Source organism: Trichogramma pretiosum, unplaced genomic scaffold, assembly GCF_000599845.2.
Source record: "Trichogramma pretiosum strain Unisexual culture from Peru unplaced genomic scaffold, Tpre_2.0 scaffold26, whole genome shotgun sequence".
Classification (NCBI taxonomy): domain Eukaryota; kingdom Metazoa; phylum Arthropoda; class Insecta; order Hymenoptera; family Trichogrammatidae; genus Trichogramma; species Trichogramma pretiosum.
Genome location: NW_019641640.1, coordinates 33115 through 55575, shown reverse-complemented (window position 1 = coordinate 55575; position 22461 = coordinate 33115). Strand labels below are relative to the sequence as shown.

Below are 22461 nucleotides of genomic sequence, written 5' to 3'. Positions count from 1 at the left end.
TGAAAGGTAACGCGGCTCCTTTTAGAGCACTCGCAGCGTGTGTTATTCTCCCACTCGCTTACTCACGTACTTGTGCGTTCTACGGCACTGTCCCGATGGCGCGCGCTACGAGTTGCGTTGCAATTTCATTAAAATTTATACAATTTTATTTTTAATTTAAGTGAGGGGTTCGTGAAACACCTTTAGGACTGAAATTCAAATATTATAATTCTTTTATTTTTTGTATTAATTTTTAAGACTCGGTAAATAAACAAATTATGTTATGACAAATAAGAAAGAAAAAGAGTTGCGCCGACTTCGCTCGTGATCAAATGTTTACCCTCGCATAACCGCCTTAGTGGTATTGTACGAGTGAAAATATTTAATATAGCAGAAGCTTGTAATACCGTATCTTGACTGTCCACGAATTACGTGAACTCGCCCATATAGCCGCGCGTCTGCGTGGCGCGATCGCACAGCGTTTCTGCTGCTCCGAGCGCGTTACACTTGGAGGCGGGGCTACGGTGAGGAGACGGAAGGGGAGTTCTCACTCGCGGGGCTCTGCCTTGTTTGCAGGTTAAACACTGTCGAGATAGGCACCACGTGCTCTTCACTGTGCGATTTGCTGCCGCGTAAAGTTCGGCTTGCAGACGGCTTACAGGTTAAGCGCGTGACTCGCGTATCGGTCGCGTGTTTACTGAATTGATGCGCCGAAATATGGAGAAGTGGATGGGGCGCGCTTATAAATGAATAAAGAATACTTGCATTTGTGCGGGTAATTTCGTCGAACTCGTATCTCCTCTGCTTCAATCACTCTCTCGTCGTATATGAGGGGCAGGTCGTCGAATGGCTACTGGGCTATTCACGTTCTGCATCAGAAAGAAGGCGTTCGGTGGATTGAGGTTCACTTACACTACACATCACAAATCACCGTGTGCAGTGCGACGCACAACTTCGTATTTGCCGAGTAATCTCGAGGCAAATTCGGAGTGTCGGTCATACGACACGCGGCACCGTGCTCGTTCACGTAAGCGATATCGAGCCGTAATCACCGAGTAATCTCGAGGCAAATTTGGCTTTAATTCTCGCTGCTGTGATCGTACACACGGTGTGGGGGGATCTGATGTGATAGTGACTGATACTTTGAGGTAAAACCCCGAAGATCGTGAGCACATGAAACGTTGGTGCTTTACAGCGTTTCATTTATGCCGTCACTTTCACACAGCATTGGCTACCGTGCAATCATTAATGATTGCGTACTACCTTGCTTCTGCATAACTGCATCCGGCAAAGGCGTGTGTCGGTAGCTCGTCTGTTTTCAGAGCAAGTTCCCATTTGTACTTAAAAATTACCTTATGCCCGGAGGCTATTTTTCAGCTCCAGGCTGTCGAGTTCGCTCGAGCTCGTCTTGAGATTTGAATAGAAAAAGAATAGATTAGAGTAGCTTTCGCGCCGCGGCTTTTATAGGTGCGTGCCATGCCCCACCGCCTCGCTCCGCTTTGCGGCGGCTTGCGAGCGCCGTACGGTCCCTTGCGAGTGCGAAAAAGAGAGTTGACGTGATATCACTTCTTGGGGGGTCCTGCCCGTTGTTCTCATGTGCGTGGCGGGGGAATCGGCAGCGGTAGCCCGACTTCTCCTCCTGCGAATCCTCGATTTACGCGTTTTTACACACGGCTTATCGTACGCGGGTATGAAACGTGGTTTTCTTCTATGCCGACTGCTGTTCGACCCCTTAGCTACCTTGCAATATACACGCATAAATCTGAGCCATGTCAGGGTGTCCGAGCTCCGTCCAAGAGGAAGCTAGAAAGAGTCCCACCGCCGGAAGTCAGTCAAGGGGCCAACAAGCCAAGGGGGTGAAAATTTCCAAGTTGAGTCAACACGCGCATACACCGATGCAGCTTATCAGCCACGCGCTTACTTTATATAGTTTTTATTAAATTAAATATGTTACAATGATTTTGAAAGACAAGTCTCCGTGACAGAAATGCTCAACATCATTAATAGCTTAATGACTAAAAACTGATAATTTAAAATATTCTAAAATACAGTAAAATTAATAGACTTGATTTTGCCAATTTATCCGTCGCAATTATGTCACCAATGTTATGAACATTTTAAATGACCTGCAAGTGACAATTTAGTTGATTCAAAAAATCTTTGTAGTACTGCGTGGCGTAAAGTCCCACTTACTTACACCGCTTCGTTAGCATGACACTAGTTGCACTTGTACATTGGAGAAAATTTTAAAGGCAATTCCAATAAAAGTGGACAGCTGGTTCAGAAAAAGATATTTTGTGGGTACAAAAAAATTATTGGACTATTTTACAATTCTGAAATTTGCTAAATTTTTTGTTGGGGTAGCAAAATATCTTTTTGCCCACTCTAATCTAAAATACTCAACTTTACCGCTAATTTTAGGCTCTCGTAGGAAAAACTAGTAACATAAACTAGCGGCAACTCTGGTTCTGGTTGGCAGATATGGTTTTTTAACAAAACTCGTTACAGCACGAGCCGAAGGGATGATAATCCTTCGTTTTTCAAAAAAACCATTTGGGCACTCGTTGAGAAATATACTATTTCTAATCCAGCTGTCCACTTTTGTTGGACTTGCTTCTAAAATTTTTTTTAATGTGTGGTATTCCTCCTGAAATAAATTTATGTGAATTTCACATAATTTCTTTTAGTATAACATAACTTGTCGGCGCCAGAAAGTACGATTTATTTCTCGGAAAAGGGAAAAAATGTGAATTTAGCACATTGTTATAAAATTGCGTGTGATGTTCGTGACACAAAAGGCACTTTTTAGCTCGGCTATTCTTACGCTCGATGCTAAGAAGTTTAACTACCACTTTTAGCCTTCACCGTTAGATGGCGTATACCTTTATATCTGCGAATCTGCAAGTGGAAAAGTAAAAAAAATTCTATAAGTCAAACTTCATCTCCTAAGAAAATCTAAAATCTGTACACCAAAATTTGTTGTAAGATAGTTGAACGTTACTAAACGTATTGTATATAGGAGTCATTTTTTTTTAGGGGGTTTTACAGCGAGATAGAAATTAAGCAATTTCGCCTAAAAGTGCCGTGCTGCCGCCGCGCTAGGACACTTGGGCTGAAACGCCTCATAGTTAGATTAAGAGTATTTATTAGTTTTAAGGCAGATTATTGATATGGTTTTTTTCAAAAATGTTTAATTTTTTCCATAATCTTAATATAATATCAACAATGTAAATAATTTCAAAAACTAGCCACAGCAAGGCTAAAGCAAATATACATTAACAATTACGGCTAGTGGTAACATGGGCGCCTACATTATCTACAAAAATTTTGTACATTGCTTTAAGTCGTGCTGAGCACGCAAATGTATTACACCATCATAATAAAAACCTATATAAAAACTGAACTGAAAAAAGAAAATCTAAATTCGTGTATTAAAGTACGGAGTGAAAATCCAGTAGGAGCTAGGGCCCTAGGTGGATCTCGGCAGATCGATCATCGAGCGCTCGTGGTCTAGTGCCTGCGCACAGTGTCCGTATATATATTACATACATCGTTAATCGATCGAACTGAAGAGGCGCATCATCGCGCAAGGAAAAACTCAAAGTGGCTCGTATAGCGAAGAGAGCTCCGTGGCAGTATAGCAGTGCGTCAACTTAAATTGTGCATAAGCGACGACGCGACGACGCGAAGATTTTCGAGTGCCTATCGGATTCAATCCTCTCTCTCTCTTGCGTGCGTGGATCCGAAGCCCGGGCTGTGACGGGCAACAGCCGGCTACAGTACATTCAAGTGCGCGCGCGTTTGTACGAATTTGCCCCTGTGTGTGTGCATGTACACACGTAGCGCTCGACGTATTATATAGTCCCCGTGTTGGGCGATGAATGGGAAACGATACAGAACGAGAAAGAGAGAGAGGGTAGGATTGCGACGATTGCGATGATTGCTCAGGGTTCGCTGATGCGTGAACGTGTCACGCATAGGCACGTGCTCCACTGCTCTGCAGACATGGAGGGTATATCTGTGTATACGCGCGCGAGGGATGCTGATTTCAGCGACTACCCTTCGACGAGCGCGAACTCCAAGACCTACGCAATATGTATGGCCCAGCTGTGAGTGTGGGTGTGTGTGAGTTGGCATCGCCGCAGAGCCGGAATCAGCCAAATTGTCGTCGTCGTCATCGCCGTGCTCGGTCACTCGCTCCTCGAGATTATAAGTTCATCCAGTTTGGCTGTGTGCAGTTATCGCCTTCGTGCGCTTTTCAACTCACGCACCCACCCACACACACACACACACACAGTCGACTTGGCGCGAAAGTGATCGACTCTTCCACGAATCTTGCTCCTGTTGTACACTTTTGACTCGAGTGCCGCGTGTACTCGTCGATAAATACAGGTGTGCATGTGTGCGATTCGATTATATCGACCAAACTCAGAGCTTAACGTAGTTGTCATTGCTACTGTGCTTACTGCACCTCGACAATGGGACGAGTGCCTCGAGCGCGTGTAGCCTACATTTTCTCACGTTCTCGTGCATGTGTGTGTGTGTTTGTGTGCCCAGCTAACGAGTTTCTCTCTTGGCCATACCTTTCGACCCTTTTATATATCGAGTCGCGTAGCTCCTTGGGAGAAATTGCCCGAGCTAATCGCTGCAGTACTCGTACGTAAGCAGTCGGTTACGCACTGCTGCCTCTGCTACTTATATGCCCCTCGAGGCCGACAGGCGTCGAATATGCGTCATGCGCCACGCTTACCTTATTTTTTTGTTTTTATTTTCCTATTCTCGGGCCGTGCCTATTTGAGCCGGCGCGCAGTGCAGGTGCCGGGCAGTAGCAGCAGTAGGGCTCGGCGGCGCAAGCACGATAGTCACGGCTGCCCAGCGCAATTAGCATTTACGATCCCGCGCGCGCGCGCGCGGAAGCCAAGCGCCGAAGATCGGCCATAAGATAGCGGCCCATTACCTCGACGTTTTGATCGAGAGATTTTATTTTTAGATGACTTTTTGATTGTAATAACCGGCCGAGCCAGGCCTCGAGACGGCGTCGAGCCACTGCAGGGGGCGGGGGTTAAAAAAAAAGCCGAACTCGAGTTGCGTGTCTGCATGCATAATCGAGTCGCAGTTATTTACCATGTATATCTCGCTCGGCTCGGCGTATTTTGATTTTCAGACGGACCCGCGCGCGATATGCCACCTATCAGCGAGTGGCCAATGAGGCCAATGTGGCCACTGACCCTGAATCCTGGCCGCAAAGGTGTGCGACACGGAGCAGGATCGCACACACAGCATGTGCACCACGTGGGGGTCGCGCGCGAGACTGCGGAATCGCGTCACTTCCTGGTGTATTACGTCCAGCTGTGCCGAGCGTTGCGCGGAGCCTCTTATGCTCGAGTTGTATCTTCCACACCTATATTTTTTTCTCGTGTCCTTTTCCAGTCTCGCCAAAGGCCCTCAGCCATTTTAGATCATCGTCTCGCATACGTGTGAATTCAGCCTAGTCAAGTTGAATACTTCAAGCTCGAGCAAAGCGATTGCGTACACACAAAAAAGAAAATCATTGCGCTTTGATTTTTCAGACGTGTTTTTACTCGTACCCATGTAGGGTGGCACGTAATATAAACAGGACCAAAGCCGCAATAAAGATAATCAAGAACAGCTTAAAGCTCGCTCTAAAAACAATTTTAGCTCCCAATCATCGGCAATGCATACGTAATAGAGAGCTAGGCTGCCGTTGAGCAGTAACGCGCCGACGCAGCCCCTTTTGGTCAAACGAAAATTCTCTAAGCAAAGCAAATCTAGGCGGCCGAGGGAGCCAAAAAGCGCGAAAAGTAGCGGTAGCTCGAGTGTCTCTCTGCGTGCGCGCGCGTGTGTGTGTTTATGTACGTGCGACAAAACACCCGAGGCACGAGTCGCTGTGTGATCTTTGCAACGTCATATAGCTACGCAGAGCTAGCACCCAGTGCGTGATTGCCGTGACGCCCGAGGCTGTGCCTGGTGTGCTGCTGCGCCTCTCGTTCTCTCACTCTGCAAGCTCACAAAGAGAATCTACGTTCTCTCGCTGCTACTGCTTCTGCTCGACATAACGCTTGGACGCTTCACAAAGCACCAAGAGAGCTCGTGCAAATTCTCTCTCTCTCTCACCTTTGTACTTGCAAGTTGCATGCGTGCGCGAAGCGAGTTTCTTTGGCGCCTGCCGCTGCTACTGCTGCTACTGCCAGCTTACGTACATCGCAGCCGAGGAAGCTTTTCCGTAGCCGCGAGCTTTCAATTTTCTCGCCTTCTCTCCCCTTTCCTGCCGCCTTGAAAATCTCTTCTGTGCGGAGTTACGTGTGTACATTACAGAGCGACGAAACAACGAGTGCACACACGTATATGACACTTTGCCTGCTCGCGCGTTTGACGTGTGTGTAATGCGCGCCTCGCCGAATTTCATAACAACTGGAGTCGCGACGCTGACACCTTTCATCTCTCTAATTTGCCCCCAAAGAAATTACGATCATCCGTCATGCGATAATGTTTCGCACCCGGGCGAGAGAGCGAGGCTCGAGCTTTCGAAACGAGGCGCGATGCAATAATATCGTGATTCGCGCCTGGCCCGGGCGCGAAACATTAATCCAGCACTTAACGACCCATTGTACCCACCCCCGATCTCCTGCACAGTTAGTATTTCTCGTAATTAAAAATGTAAAAAAAAAAAAAGGAACGAGGAAACGAGCCATCCTATGACGTGCTGCTGCTGCTGCTGCTCGTCGCCCGTATAACGCGCGATATACAGTAGTACAACAACAAAAAAGTGCCAACTCACCCTGTCCTGGGGCTGGTGACGTGGCATGGCTCCAACCGCCCTTGTAAGAACTGCCGGCATCTGCAACAGCCAAAAATATTTATATTGAGTATACGTTCAAGTTCCTGAGCGGGTAAACAATCGTAGTTTGACTTTTGAGAATGGTCAATCAACTTGAGAAAGGAAGGAAAAGTCAGTCATATGGGAGAGAAAATTCGCTACAAGTGGGCAAATGAGATCTAGAGGGATGCACGTGTGTGGAGGTGCCAGAATCGCCTCAAAATCTTCACTCATAACTAGTAATGTAAACACACGTACACCCACACTTGTACATCGGTCAATATGTTCTTTCACTTTCGCAACTTGGGCTATTTCTGACCGAATTGGAACTCTCGAATATGTACAATATTTATTGCCTTGCGCAGGAACGCGTCGTCGCTCATGCAAGGAAGGAGATGGGTGGTGCGCGGTGTAGCAGTGGATATGCACGCAATCGTAAAAATCGCACGAGAAAGCTCATGTATCAGCGAGACGTAGAAAAGCTTGTCTTTTGGCCGGCCGAGGCGATTCTCTCTCTCTCTTTCGTTTTTTTTTATTGTCCTCGCTTCGACGACTTTTCGTACCCTTGCACGCACTCGTGTGATCGCGAAAACACAGCTGTCTGACGTGTGTGTACGCAGACATTCATATAATAAAGAGTGAATGTGTGGGAGAGAGACACGAGTAAAGTACGACTTTTCTCGGTTGTCTCTGTCTCTCTCTTTCCGACGAGCTTCGGGTCGGAGAGCCCCTCGCATATTCCGTGCCTCGACGTCTTTTTTTCTCAATCGCTGCACATCAAACATTAGCTTCCCATCTTAGTCGATTTACTCGAATTTCAGCCTTTTTTTCCCTTGTGTTTACGCGCTTACAAACGTTTTCTCTATAAATTTTTTTATTTTTCGTATTTATTGTAACGGGATAATTAGCCTTTGAACAGAACGCAATTGAATCTGACTAGAACTTTACATCAAAGTGGAGAAAGTCAAGTGCTATCTGCATTGTCTTACTTCAAGTGACTGGAAAGATCAAAGGTACACAAGTTTTTTCCCCGAATCATCGAGATACATAACTACAGCGAATTCCCAAGCGAAGCGTCAAATAGCTCATTCCGAGCACTGATCAAGTACATATCATTCTATCTCAATCGACTGCGATCGACATATATTCATTGTACGGTTATTAGAGGGGTCGAAGGGACGTTTAGCAGTTGGCTTGTTTACCGTCGGCCGTCGGCAAACACGCGCACGTCGCGCTCACTGCTTTGGCCATTAATGAAGCTTCGGATTTCACGGGAGCTTTCCACGAGATGCTGCTGATGCTGCCACTACTAGTAGCCCCTTCCTTATAGCATAGCATATAATATAAAAGGCGAAAAGGCTGATCGCTGGAGCGTCTCCACAGAAGCTATGACTGCGTGTCGATCACCACTGATCACTTGCTCCCGGATTTTGTAAGCGATATACATTGGACTGTGATCATGATGATCGCTGCGCACTTTACTTTTGGGCATTTTCGAACAAGAAGATTATAGGGATTGTTTCTACGAGGGGTGGTGGTAGAGATACTGCCTATGCGTTTGTTTGTTTAAAGGGTGCTTTATTGGGCGTTGATGAGGTTTACGTCCGATTTGAACTTTGATTCAGCGAAAATTAAATGTTTTTCCACGCTCGGTATTTTTCTTTAGCCATGACAATGTATTTCATTTCAAATTTATTCGTGGTGACACCCTGTGACTGACGCGATATTGCGGTTGAAATTCAAATTGAATCCGCAACACATGATGGCCGATTGCGTATAATAAATTCGACCTTGGCAGCATATCCGCAGAATGAGCAGCTTGCATCTTTCAATAGAAGTTTTAATAATATTTTTGAGTGTTACATCATCAGCTTTTAAATGAAGGTCGATGCTTTGAAAAGTTATTGTACTTCATATGATATCCTGACAAAGTCACGAATGCTTATTTTACGAATAACTAGATTCATGTACAGCTGATCCTGAAAGCTTAATAATGCTATTTTCACGAATGTATACTATTCATGGAATTGTAAAAATATTTTCACGAAACCACATCGTTTAAAATGTCCGAAGGATTTTTTCCGGTTTACAAGTTTTTTTAAATAAAATACAGGGCAAATATAATGATCATTTTAGCATGACTAATGTCACGTTTATGAAAATATTAGAACAAGGTAAAAATATATCGAAACAAAAAATTTAAAATGTTTCAGTTTTAGCTACGTGTACCCACAGAATAGTGACTATCTCACATCATATAGCAGTCAGTTCTTCCTCCCTATACTCGAGGTCAGTGAGAAATACAACAAATTGCGATTAAATTAGTATACGTACCGGCGAACAACATGGAAAGATTACTGAAAGCCGTGGTGCGGGGTAATTCGGCGGCGGTGTTGCCGCTGGCTTTGAGGTCGAGCATATCTCGCAGGGCCCAGCGACCGAAGCGAATCTCGCGCGATCGAGGATCCTCCCGGGAGTAGCCGGGGATCCTCTACCCTTCAAGTCAAGGCCCACTCGGGTGCACGTGTTTCCTGTCTCTGAGGAGCTTTATCAACTGCTGCTCTACGGTGGGGTCACACTTTCACTGCTGTATCACACAACGAGAGTTCACGGGTTTCTCTGCGAACGGGTCGACACTCGCGGAGAGCCACGTGCTGCAAATACTTCGGAAACGGCCGCAGTACATCGGTCAGAAACGACAAAGACGTTACATCCGCTTGTCCATAACACACGGGCTTAAAACAGTTTGGCTGCGAGGCTCTCTCGTCCGTGGGAGCGATCGACGGAAGAAAAAAAACTTCAACACGTCGCAGTGCTGCTTCGCGTTGTTACTGCTCGCGTAGCTGACTTTGAGGCAATAAAACGCGTGTGTGCGCCTAGTCGAGCTTGGGAGCTGCTGCTGCTGCTGGTGTCGAGCTTTCTGCTTGGCGCGAACTTTGACGACGCCCTCTAGCATCGTCGCGAGGATCTACGTGCGACGATCTATCTCGCGTACAGCACACAGTCATATGCAGCAATGCACACACTACGCTCGGCACTATACGATCCGTGCCAATGTGTGTCCGTGTAGCTGTGCTGCCACTGCTGCCTAACTGCCTCTGTGTGTGCGTATTCGTGCACTGATATACCGACGATGCGCGGCCGAGGGGGTGGCGCCCGCACACACGCACACGAGCACGGGGACGTGAAAGCTGGCGAGCTTTGGCGCGGGTGTCGAGGCGCGCTGCCGCGGCGGCGGAGGGGGAGAGCCGGCGACGACCGCCTACAACGAGCGACCCAGTACTACCTATCGATAGGCGGGGTTAGCGATTCCATTGGAGCGCGACGCTTGCGCACTCGATATCGCTACGTGCAACGACGTTGTGCGCGTGTGTGTGTGTGGAAAAGAAAGAGAGGCCTCGGGCCAGCAGCAGCTCTCGAGGATCCGACGCTCCGAATAGATAGTTCCAGCCTGGGCACTCGAATGTCAAGTTCCGTACATATGCGGGCCAACCGATAGCTGGCTCTGGTTCTTTGGCTCTTTTAGCTCGAGCTGCACTGCTTGCAGCGATCAAAGCGCACGGCCGGCAAACAGCTCAGTTCGCCATCTCCAGGAAATCGCTTTAATTTGCAGTGCAGTTGCTGGGTCTGCCGCAAGCTCGAGACTACTATAGCCGGAACAAACATGCCAATGAGGATTGCAAGCACGAGCTTGATCCTGATAATCAGCGAGCTTGCAATGACACTTTTTGACAACTATTTTATATTCAGGGTTGCTTTGCCACGTCGCAAACGCTTTTCAAAGGTCACAAAAGAAGTCTAAACTTTATTGAGTACATTATTTATTCAAAAATGGTCGTACTTTGTTAGAAAGGAGGCCAAGACGTACAATACATATTTAGGTATAACATACTTTTCGGCAATAGAAATCGGAAAATATCTGGTCGCTAGAGCAAGAAACGAATTGAGCTTGATGAATTACACGAATTCGTATGAATTGAACTTGTTAGGATCTGAATATCGAACAGCTTCTATGTTTAATCTCAAGTCTGAGTGGCCGATTCAAGTTGCTGAACAAACAAACAACGAGCTAAAGACAGGCCACTCGTGCTGTTCACGTGCGAGCGATTATTTTGCCGTGTCTGTGCGTGGCAGTATGTATATAGATAGTGCGTTGCGATTTCATGATGATATTGTCCTGAATCGCAGGGTAGTGTAATCCTTCACTGTAAAGTTCTTTTGAGCTCGAGGTGTGATTCACGCGCAGTGCTTCATCATTTTTGCTCAAATTGGCAGAGAAACCATGCTTTGACTTATACAAATATTTGTACTTTGCCATTTGCAGATTTATAGATATTGGTATTCACCATCTAGCGGAGAAAACTTGAAGTGATATTTTATAATTTCAAATATTTTAAATGATCAATTTGGGATCATTAGAATATTATCAATGTTGAGCATTTATATGAAGTTACGTGTAACATTAACCGGTCGTTAAGTATTTTATGAAGTTTAGCCGAGCTTTATATCGACATTCCCAGCATAAGCACAGTCGAACGAAGTATGATTGACCGATCGATTGAAACAATGCAATTGATTAAATCAAGGCCAAGTATGTTGCAAGTATAAACGAGCAACCGGTCGAGCAGCGATTTAGATCAATTGGCAAAAGGGCCATTGCGAACAGCATAATTCGCATCTATAGTATGTGCGCGGGGGCAATCAGCTGCACAGCCGAACGTGGGAGAGCTTTGTTTACGTAAACTTGCAATTTCGACGCCTTGATCCGCGACAAAAGAGCAATAATAACACACGTGGGGCCCAGCTTGAGTTTATTATACATTAGAACGACTGCGATACGTGTGCACAAGCCGGCCGACGAGGCAAATCTTCGAGGTCGAACTGGCGAGATTTATTATAATAGGTAGACAACGCATATTCACTGCCGCGCTCGTGTATAGGTGATCGCATGTGTGGTGTATGCGGACGCGTGCGACTGCGCTGACTGCTTTACTGTCTTGCACTGCCCCGTGTCTATGTGTGTCTGTGTGAGTGCAATCGTGTACACGCGACCCACTCGAGCCACTCGACGCGCGTTAAATGCTGCTGGCCAACTGTGTATACTTATAGGCGCGTGTCGGTCGCGTGCCGTGCCAATGATCGCAGATTTCCAGAGCCGAGCGACTCACCCCCGCGCCCGTGGCAAATCGATAGTCATTTATTTTTATTTTTTTTTTTTTGCCCTTTCGCTCGCATCCCGATGATTGCTCCTTTCTCGATGAAGTTGCTCGCGATCGCTTGGTCTGGCCGACTGCAGCTGCGTCGATCGGAAAGTCGTCGATTCGATCTACCTTTTTTATATCGGTTCTTTTTGTAACTGCTGTTTGAATTATATGATATACAAGACAATTACATTTTTGTTTGAGTCTACCATATAGTTATTATTAATTAATATTAATTTTAATTTCTGAGCGAATTTACGAACGTTAGAGAAAATTGGTACAAAACCCCTTAATTAGCACTACAATGCTAAAATTATTTACTTTAGAATTAATTATTTATTTTAGAAATATATCATCAAGAAAGAAATGAATATTCTCAATTAAGTAAGAGCGCTTGGACGTATACAATTTTTTGGACTTTGCCACTTGAAGATTTACAGATATTAAAGTTTTCGCCATCTAGTGGTAGCGGCTGGCTTTAGTTATGATTGAAGTTTCATAAATTTTTTGAGAAATAACACTTAAAATCTTCAAATCTGAGTGTAAAATTAAATTTTTATTGTATATTTTTGCGTCGAGAATGATACATGCGACTGCATTTGAATTCATTTTTTTTGTAGATGTAATTTTATTTTAATGTCTCATTTTAAAGTAAATCTACTCTAAATGTAGGGTTTTTTTTATTAATTGAAGTGACGTCTGAGGCTAAAAAACGAACGGATTTGGTAGTCCTGTCCGACTCGGGCTTAAAATTCAATTAACCAATTGCCATGTTATGCTTATGTATTCATCTTTGTCCGTCGCGAGATGGATCACTGTGAGCAAGTAAATACGGATAAACAAACATCCCCTTCAATTTGCTTCTCGCCTGTACTCACTTACTTACTTGCCCTGCGACTTTCCCACAAGAGTCATGCCGCGGCCGATATCAATTATTTTCATACTCAACTGGCCATATCACGAAACGATAAATCCGTATAGAGCCGTGTCGAGCTCGACGCACGAAGCACGCGGACTGTCTCTCGCTCTCTGCGTGACACCGTATACGCGCGCGCGCGCACCCTCGATATATTCAATGACTGCATCGCATGGGACTTGCGTCATTATCGCGCTCTCAAACTTTTTTCGCTTAAATAAATCACGCCTCGGGCGGTGGCCCGCTGCAGAAGCGAATGCATAAGCGCGACGACGAGTCATCGCGGCCATTCGTACGATTCTACACGTATCCGATGTAAAACAGGAGGAGAAGAAGATAATCGAGCTACCCGAGGGACGAGACAATAAAATGCTCGTTTGGCGTTATTTCCTTGCGACTTGTGGGACACTGTGCTGATGTCGAGCGTATGCGTGCATTATGTATGTGTGTAACCCAATCGTCGTGTGCTCTCGAGGGACGGAACGAGCCTTATGTATCCGTGCTCGAGCTTCGCTCGCAGATAAGAACACGCCAACTTATCGGAGATTAGCTTGGCTTTTTTGCCAACTGACACTTGGCGATATCTGCTTGACTCACTTGTGTCTACTGCGATCTGCGTCTGTGGCTATTGTCGTAAGCTCCTGCTTACCTTACATTATTACAAGGGATTTTGTTATTTGGACGCGCAGCTTAAGAGATTTAATCGCTGTGACACTGAATAAATATAGAGATGTCAGTCACGGGTTCGACGACTACTACCACTACGATTCGATAAGAATTATCGACTTGTATGGATTTACAAATAAATTGATATCGTCCGGCTTAACTCAAGTAGGTATTGACATAAAACCTGCCCATGGGTCCAAACAATTTTCTCTACAACTTTTGAACAAAAGTACAGCTATAAATTAACAGCCAATTATTTTATCAATTGCCAGCCAAGAATAAGTTTCGGAGAAAAAGAAGAAAAGAAAGCTGCAAAGGACTTGTTAAAAGACGGCGGAGGAACCGGGGCCGAGAGATAGACCGAAGAAAACATTAAATAGCACTTAATGCACCGCGTTCGCCAAAAGTATATGACGATCTCTCTCTCTCGAGCATGATGTATGGCTGAAGGGTCGCGGCATTATTTCACCGTGCGAGTCCATTATTTCTCGCTTGATATTCATTGCGTCTGTACAGTCGATTCGCATCGCGTGGGCCCGTGTCGACTTTCAGCCCGTGAGCGTGCACGAGCTATACATCGGCCGCGCCGAAATATAAAGAAGTGGCAAAGCCGAAAAAACGATTCGGAGCTCGAACGTCGTCGTCCCCGTATAGACGACCGTCAGTGGCCAAATTCTCTCTCTCTCTCTCTCTCTCTCTCTAGCTACTTGTGTATACGTGTGTGTATAAACTTACACACAGTGCGCGTATATATAACATTATCTACGAGAATATGACTGGGGTCGTTGCGTTGCGTTGCGTTGCGCGCTAGCTGCCGTATCTTTGTGGCCGGGGGGTAGGTATATAGTGTGCTGCGCGTGCAGCGTGAAACATGACAGGCCAGAGCGTAGCGTAGCGCGACGGTGTCGGCAGTCTATTGTATGCGGCCTGGCTTGGGCTCGAGCCGAGGGGTAGTAGCAGCTCAAGCTATACATACTGGCTGCCTACACATACACATAGGCGCGCGGCGAGCCCGACGAAGCGAGGAAGGGGGGCTCCCGGCTGCCGCTGCTGAAATCGCGGATCTATATTATATTCCTATATATGTATAGGACTCGTACAAGCTAACACGATAAGAGGCCGATACGCCACTTTGTTAGACGAACGAGAGAAAGAGAGAGATTTCGCTCGTTTTCTCTCTCTCTCTCTCTCTGCCGTTATACGTATTACGAACGCAGTGCGGGCGACTCGAGAGCTACACATAGACGCGCGCTTGCCACTCTTGTTGCCAGCCAGCCAACCACCCACGCCCCTATCTTTTTCTATTCCCTCGAGCGGATCATTTCGCGCATTTCATCGCGCTCGCCTTCGTGCAATATGCTTTATGACGCGCTTACACGTGTAGCGAGCGCCAGTCTTATGGAAATTTCAGGCAGCGGCATATAAACGACTGTGCGGTAGAGCTCCGTAGCGGCAGTCGACTCCGTTTTTTCTATTATTCTTATACGTGAACTCGTGAGATTGTACGAATTAGAGCTAGCGAAAGATTTAAATAGATGTCGAGTCCAGTAGTCGATATAATCATGAGTTTTCTGGCAAGCGCCTCACGTGCCCGGAACACCCGAGGCAGGCATTTGTCGAGAGAGGTACTACCAGCCGGAGAACGGGCAACTGCAAACAGCGCCGCCACCGTTGCCGCCGCTTTAGAGTCGACGTCTTCGAGAGCCAACCGACATGTTTGCCTCGTGCCACCTACACGCGGGCTTTTCCTTGCATTGTCAATTGGCCTGCTCGGTTGCGCTGCTGCGGCACGTATTATGTATATATCAGCTCGTCGCCACACTTAAGGCGTCACAGAAATTTGCAGCTGCTTGTAAACCGTGTTCGCTTGTTTGACCTGGGCAAACTCAGCCGCTATACGGCTCGAGCTTTTCCATACCAAGACTCTGTCAGTCCGACTGCGGCTAGTTGCAGACTAGTTGCTAGTTGCATCGAGCTCGTTATATTCCGAGCTGCAGGCACAGGCATCTTGGGGGTTCGTGAGGGCAGAAGCTTTACAGGCTCGCGACCCTGTACATTGGGGTATTCACGGCACGAGCAATAACATGCTCATAAATGTCATCGCCATTATACGAATATGCAAATGGGCTATAATTAGTCGCAGCTCCAAGTCGAGCACGGGCAGTTATAATCCATGAAGCCGCTGAAATGCGAATGGGGCGGCGCACAGTCGACTCGGATATAGTCTCCGCGCGCTGCTGCTATATAGCCACGATGTTTTCTTCGCCGTCACGTCGGCTCTTGTCTATACTCGAGTTGGCTCTTTGTTCCGAGAGGTCAGGATTCTCTTCCTTCGGAGCTGGGCCGGGGCAAGAGTATGATACAACAAATTAATGGCCGCTTCTTTTCATTAGCCACGGCATTCCGTAAGAATTGCCCCCTCGAGACGAGCTCGTGTATACTCGGATGATGCTTGCGTTAGAGCTATCTACATCACGAGTCGATTGTATTAAGCTGCCTCGCGCGCGCGCGCAAAGGGGAGCATTTCCGAGGAACGAGGCAAGTCGAGATGCTCGCCGGGCTCGACGAGTGCAGCGAGCGAGTTTGGGGCGAGCCGCAGTCGACGCTTCCAATTCGTCGTTTATACGTGCAGGCGCATATAAGCGCAGTGCAAGCTGTGCATCTGCCAATAATCACTTACTGATTAACTCCGAGCTGATGCTCGACGACTCGTGCGCGCGCCAGAGCCGAGTCTCTAATCTCTGATTTGCGACGCCCTCGCTGTGCTGTGAGTTGTGTCTCGCGTTGGCCCCCGCGCCAATTCCCCCTTCGCGCGTTAACACGGAATTAATATTTCGCGAGTTGGCTTTCGCACACACACACACACACCCTCGTGAGTGGAGGTCGTTTTAAGCCCAGTATAGATATACTTACACACACGTACACATAGCCGACTCGAGCGCAGCCAGCGCCCCGGAAATGAGCGCGCGCGGATGCCTCTGCGCTTGCTCTCTCTCTCTCTCTTTTTCTCTCTCCCTCTCGCTCGGTCGCAATATATACCGCTGCTGCTGCTCTCACTCTCTCCACCACCATCACCACCACCACCGCCGCTTTATAACTCTCCGGCAGGTTTGCTCGAATTTTGCACAACTCCTGCGTGCGGCTCTCTCTCCTCTTCGCTTGAACTTTGCCTCCTATCCACGTACCGACATATATACATCGGAGCTTTCTAAACAATCGAGCCAAGATTTCCTTCGACCGAATCCGAGCTTTACTTTTCCTTGCTTCTTTTATCTTTGTTTATGATACAACGTGAATCTAGTTTTCTTAATTTTACTCTAACTAAGGAATAGATTATTTTTTATCTATATCTGGAACGATCATCTGGACTTTTAGGTCAATTCAATTCTTGCAAATGAAATTTCAGAAAAAATCTTGTAATTTGAATACGTGGATTAAATTTTGGCGAATACCAAAGAAGGTTTCACATCCGTGCAATTTCAAATACGGAGTACCACGAATAGCAGGGTATTACTATTTTAGATTTATGAAACTTTAATATTTTCCGCTGAGAAAAACCCGTTCTCAGTTTATACGATGTTTTTATCATCTAAACTCAATCGAAACATATTTCTCAAGAAATAGCTATAAAATCTGTTAAAACAGAGTTAGCCCTCCGGCACATCGAAACGTGTGTTTTTGATTCAGGAACTCAGTGAAATGTGCGTGCGACGCCGTACACGCAGCAACGTAGCCTTAATGAAAGATATTTCGAACGATTATAAGGACTCGCTTGGTAGCATTAGGAGCTGCGCGTTTCCGGCGTATAAATACGAGGCAAGTGCGCGCGCGAGCATTTGCATTTGGCATTTAAAGCTCCAAGCTGCCTGTCTCTGCCTAGGCGCCATCTTCCCCGCCGGTAGCGAATCGGAGGAATCTAAGATTTGAGCGCGTTATATTAATTACCTAAGTCTAAGGCCTCGCAATCTCGGGGAGATTGAAGGAAGCCACGCTGTGCCTTACACATGTATGTATGTAGTTCATGTGATCACGTCGTCGTCACTCCGATAATGTGAGATTTGCTGCACAATTGCATTTGCTGCTGATGTTGACGCTATATCTCTAAATGCGAGAGAGCAAAAAGCCAACACGAGCCAGGCAGGCTCGAGCAATAAATTTATTCAATTTTCTCAAATTGCGTTGATCCAATCAATTTCACGTATAGGCTTGACTCGGGATTGCTGGGCGCTTATGTATGCTCGCAGAAGCCACGAGCAGAGTATGCGAGTGCAAAATGAAGTATAATTAAGCGCGCGTATAATCAAGCTCTTTATCAGCGACCTTAACGAGCTCGTCGTTTAGCAAAGGTCGCGCGATTTCCCACACGACGCGTGTGCGATCGTCCCGAATCATTTCTATCGAAGTTACGTGGCGCGCTTGCAAAAAAAGCTGGAAGATACAGAGTTCATGATCAGTGTTACGTTGTATGCGAGTATTTTCGCTCAGATTTTGCATCTTCTAAACTGAGGGCTGATCAGGAACAGATCGGAAAGGCGCTAGAAGTATTTCTTCGAAGTACAGTTGCGAGCATCGGATCTTAGAACAGTGAGCGTCCGCAATCTTCTTCAACTGCGTCGAAGTCGAAGATGTAGGCTAAAGATGAAAAACTTGGGGTCCGTATAAATCAGTTATGGTTATATGCTTTACTGTCAGGTGAATCATTAAAGAATTCTAGGTAATGATTTTATCCATAAGCACGATGATAACGATGAGCTTGATGCGAGGTAGGCGAGCAATGCGTCACATAGCTGCCAAGCTCCTCTCTCACTCACTCTCTCTACATTCACGTGCCTATACACATAAAGGTACAAAGGCAACAAGGCACAAGCATAGCTATAGACTCAGCAAGAGAAGCTGGATGACTGCTGGCGGAAGCGTCGTCATGGCGACACATCGATCAGCCGCTAGCTCCGGCACTAGCTATATAAAGCCGTGTCTATATAACAGCAGCGGCAACACGCACACCTCTGCACCACAGCCACTGTCAGTATTTTCTATATAAACGCGCCTATACAGAGCTCCGATTTTGCTCGGCTTCAACGATTTGAGCCTCTCACGAAGCCGAGAAGCCGCTTCTTCTTTTTCCTCTTCATAAGCGTCTTTTGATTTCGTAAGCTTGTTTCCCTTGCAACAATTTTTTTGGTGCGTCAACAGGCCTTTATTCCGCCGTGGTTTAGACTGCAAACCCAGGGTGATTTGCGATGCTTATGTGATGGATCACCAGCGACACCCCATGCATGGATTTTTCCATGAACTCATAGTTGATCCGTAATAAGGCAAATTAGCTCGCAGAGTCTTTGAAAAAGACTTGGACTCACCACTTCACGCGTCCGCACTCTCGAAGAGGTCGCAGTAGTATGAAATATTTGGGTCAGACTATTTGTGCGCGCGATCCACTTTTGGACAAAATTTTGCGGCTTTCGATGAGGTTTTATAGTAGAAATGCTCCATATTTTACGGCTAGCTTTTGGACAAGTAAAAAATTTCTTAAACATAAAAACAAAACATTGAAAGAAGGATATGCAAAAGTGTAACATTACTTCCAACATTTATGATTATATAATGCTTCGCGTTTTTTCCACTATTTTATTTAATAATAATATAAAGCTCTTGCAAAGTACCTGCGTGTCGTGATAAAAAAAATTAATAAGAATAAAAACGTAAGTTATATTTTCACTTTACTTGTAGTATAGACTTTATTTTGGTTTTGATGTAATAGAATGGACACCCATATTTTAACCAAATTAATAATTGTGATAGTTTCTCAGCCTTTTTAACCGATTGTTTATCTAATATTGTTAATGAAATATTTTAAAATTCGTATTCATAGATCCAATGGACACAAAAATGCTCTTTCAATTTTTTTAAAGCAGTGCTTTAACTTGTACAATTGTTTTCACGTTGCTACTTGCAGATTTGTAAATAATGATACTCGCCATCTAGCGATGGAGACTTAAAGTAGTATAATTGTATATAAGATGGTTGAAAACTAGTCTGAAATGAATTTGCCGTACTCACATCTTTGAAAACGTGCTTAATATTTCCAACGGAATTTCAACAGAAAAATTGACAAAAACAAGCAATTAGACGATTTGGTATTATTTACGTTGAGCAGTTCTATTAGGGTTTCTGCACTCTAATATACGCTATATGAAATGCATTTCAGTACGTATCGCTCGGTTTGTGCACTATTTTTAGAAAATCCATTTGAGCCGGATTTTTGAGAAATACTTACATCGTCAAATTGTCCGTACATCGAAGTAATGTCGCGTCGACGATTGTAATATACTATATAGCGCATCTGCACGACCGTAAAGAGCCCCGAGCGTTTTTGTTTTTCGTTTTTCAAGCGCACAGTTGCTTTTTTCGAAAAATTCACTCGACGAGTGGCTGCCGCTTACTGCCGCGATCCCGTCTCGGCTCGACTATCGCGGGGTGGCTACATGCTCCAGCTGGCAATTCGCGTCGTGCATATTATATACATGCACATGTACAAAACATCCACTCGTATAGTCATATTATGTATACGTGCAATTCGTGAAAGGCAGACGAGCAGCAGCAGCAGCAGCAGCAGCAGCAGTGCACAGGCACAGAGAGCTCTCGAGCGCGCGGCTCACTCTCAACGATAATGATGGCAATCAGACCCTCGAGAAAGGATTTTCAGGAAATTCTCTCGCTTTTTTCCTTATCTTCTCTCTCTCCCTTATTTCTCTATCTCTCTTTCTCGCTGTCTTTCTTTCTCGGGTCGCATCCCTTCCCGTGCATTAATATATACGTTATATAAGCCGTTTGATTCTGCTAAAACTCAAACTTTAAATATAGCGAAGCCGGGGCTGAGTTTATGTCAGCCCCGTACGCTATGGTTATTATTGCCGCTTACTTTGACACAGACCCAACCCCTACTACACTGAACTTACTTTTTGAGCTGCTACAGGAGTAAACGCCTCATACAGTGTACATATAGCTATATTGCATACGTGCGTACGTACACCGTTAGCACTTGCGGTTTCTCTTTCTCGGGGGGCCAAGTTTCCGCAAGAAAGCTCCAAAGTGCGACCGCGTAAACACCTTCAAAGCGCACCCACTTTCGTTGGTTCCTACTTTATTCCGAGCGAACTCTCGCTCGCACACACACACACACCCTCGGCCTCTCGGCGAAGAAATTGCGTGGACTGCGGCGTGGCGGGCGGCGACGCTTTGGTTCCACACACAGCAGCTACGTAAGCTCTTTTGAGTTTGGACTCTGTAGACTCTCGACGCTTTGTCATTACATTCGTTTCTTCGAGATTTGAAGATTTCCTTTATTTTCGAGCTTCATAAACGCCTCTCTTGCTTTGAACTTGCGCGGCGGCGGTGCAGCTCTCCTACTTGCGCTAAATTAAATACGTCGTCGCCCTTTGTAGTCGCGCGCGCGGATCCACTATACAACGAAAGAGAGAGCTAGAAAATTTGCAAGAAGTTCTCAGGCTCGGCAACGGCGGCCGCGCACTGCATGCAACAATCTCCATTCTCTCTTGGTTGTGCGCGGAGGAGGAAAATGACAAATGACCCGGAGATCGAGAGAGATGTGAAAAAAAGCCAGTAGCAGTCAAAATACGAGAAAGCTCATAAATATTATAACCATTCGGCACGCGGCGCTTATGTACTGTATAGGCCGAGGTTATTTGGGCACACGACGCGCGACATCTCTTCGAGCCCATAAAAGCGTCGAGCAAAAGTGTTCAATGACGTGTATGATGTAGCCTACTATATAATAATGCGTACGGCCAAAAGCAGCTTCTCCCTGTCAAACGACTCGACACTGTAATGACTCGGCAAAATATAAGTTCGGCCGTCTATATACGAATGCTCTTTCATAATGCAGCTGACTTTTGGCCGCCGTGTACGTGTACGCCACAGCGGCAAAGCAGAGAGAGAAATGTGCTATGCGTTGCTCCAAGGATCACGCATGATCGAGCAGCTAATGAATCCTCGGTGCGCTCGTGACTGTTCATATATAGGTACCCTATCGTATGTATACCCTAAACATACCGAGGCGCGAATCATCGAATAATGGTTGAACTGGCTTGAAAGGCGAGAGAGAGAGAGAGAGAGAGAGAGAGAGAGAAAGAGAGAAAGCATTTTACGCAAGCTTAATCTCAATATGCTTCGTTTATTTCATGATTTATCGACTGGACAGACGTATGTGTTGAGGTTTGAGAGCTGATTGCTGCTCTGTTACTTCGCGATGATCACTGTCCAAAAACTCCAAAAAGTTTGCTCGCTTCTCACAACTTTTGCTTCTTATACTTTTACGCCACTTTCCGCTGAGGTAAATTTTACACTGTGCTTTCCTGAGAATTATTTACTGGCACGAGTTCGAATGATCGTCATTTATTTCACAGCTAATTAATCGTTTGCTAGTATAGGTTTATATTATTTTTAAAAGTTTATGCGAGCAATGAAAGAGGAGAAAATATCCAACAGGGCAAATGTAAAAAGTACCGCCATCTGTACAATCAACAGCGAAGTTGAATGGGGTGACAAAGTGTTAACCCCCTCGGTACAGCACCGGCGTTGCTGGTTCGTATTGATTTCTGCGCATTCCAGTTCTGTTATGGCGTACTGGGTGGGTGGGTAAGAAACTACCCCAACGTCGCTCTCCGTTCTGACAGAATCTTCCTAACCGATCAACGTTAAAGTGAATTGGAGAAATTGACGGGATCCTATGCTGATTTTTTCAAAAGGTCGCTTGGCCAATTCGGACAAATACCCTGTAAAAATATTTTTCACCGGTCTCGAAGATTCGATTGTCATTCATTTTCCGAGAATACGTGCAAAAG

At 45.8% G+C, this 22461-nt stretch overlaps 1 protein-coding gene across 3 annotated transcripts in view; it reads right to left on the bottom strand.

Annotated features, from left to right (window-relative positions):
• The window catches only part of LOC106652627 (DNA-binding protein D-ETS-3-like), a 54531-nt gene that overhangs the window by 12560 nt on the left and 19510 nt on the right, over positions 1 to 22461 (bottom strand). For all 3 annotated transcript variants that reach the window (XM_023459648.1, XM_023459647.1, XM_014371693.2), the window contains exon 3: positions 6779 to 6838. In XM_023459648.1, coding sequence (XP_023315416.1) covers positions 6779 to 6838 — 60 coding nt within the window. The remainder of the gene's footprint in view (positions 1 to 6778; positions 6839 to 22461) is intronic.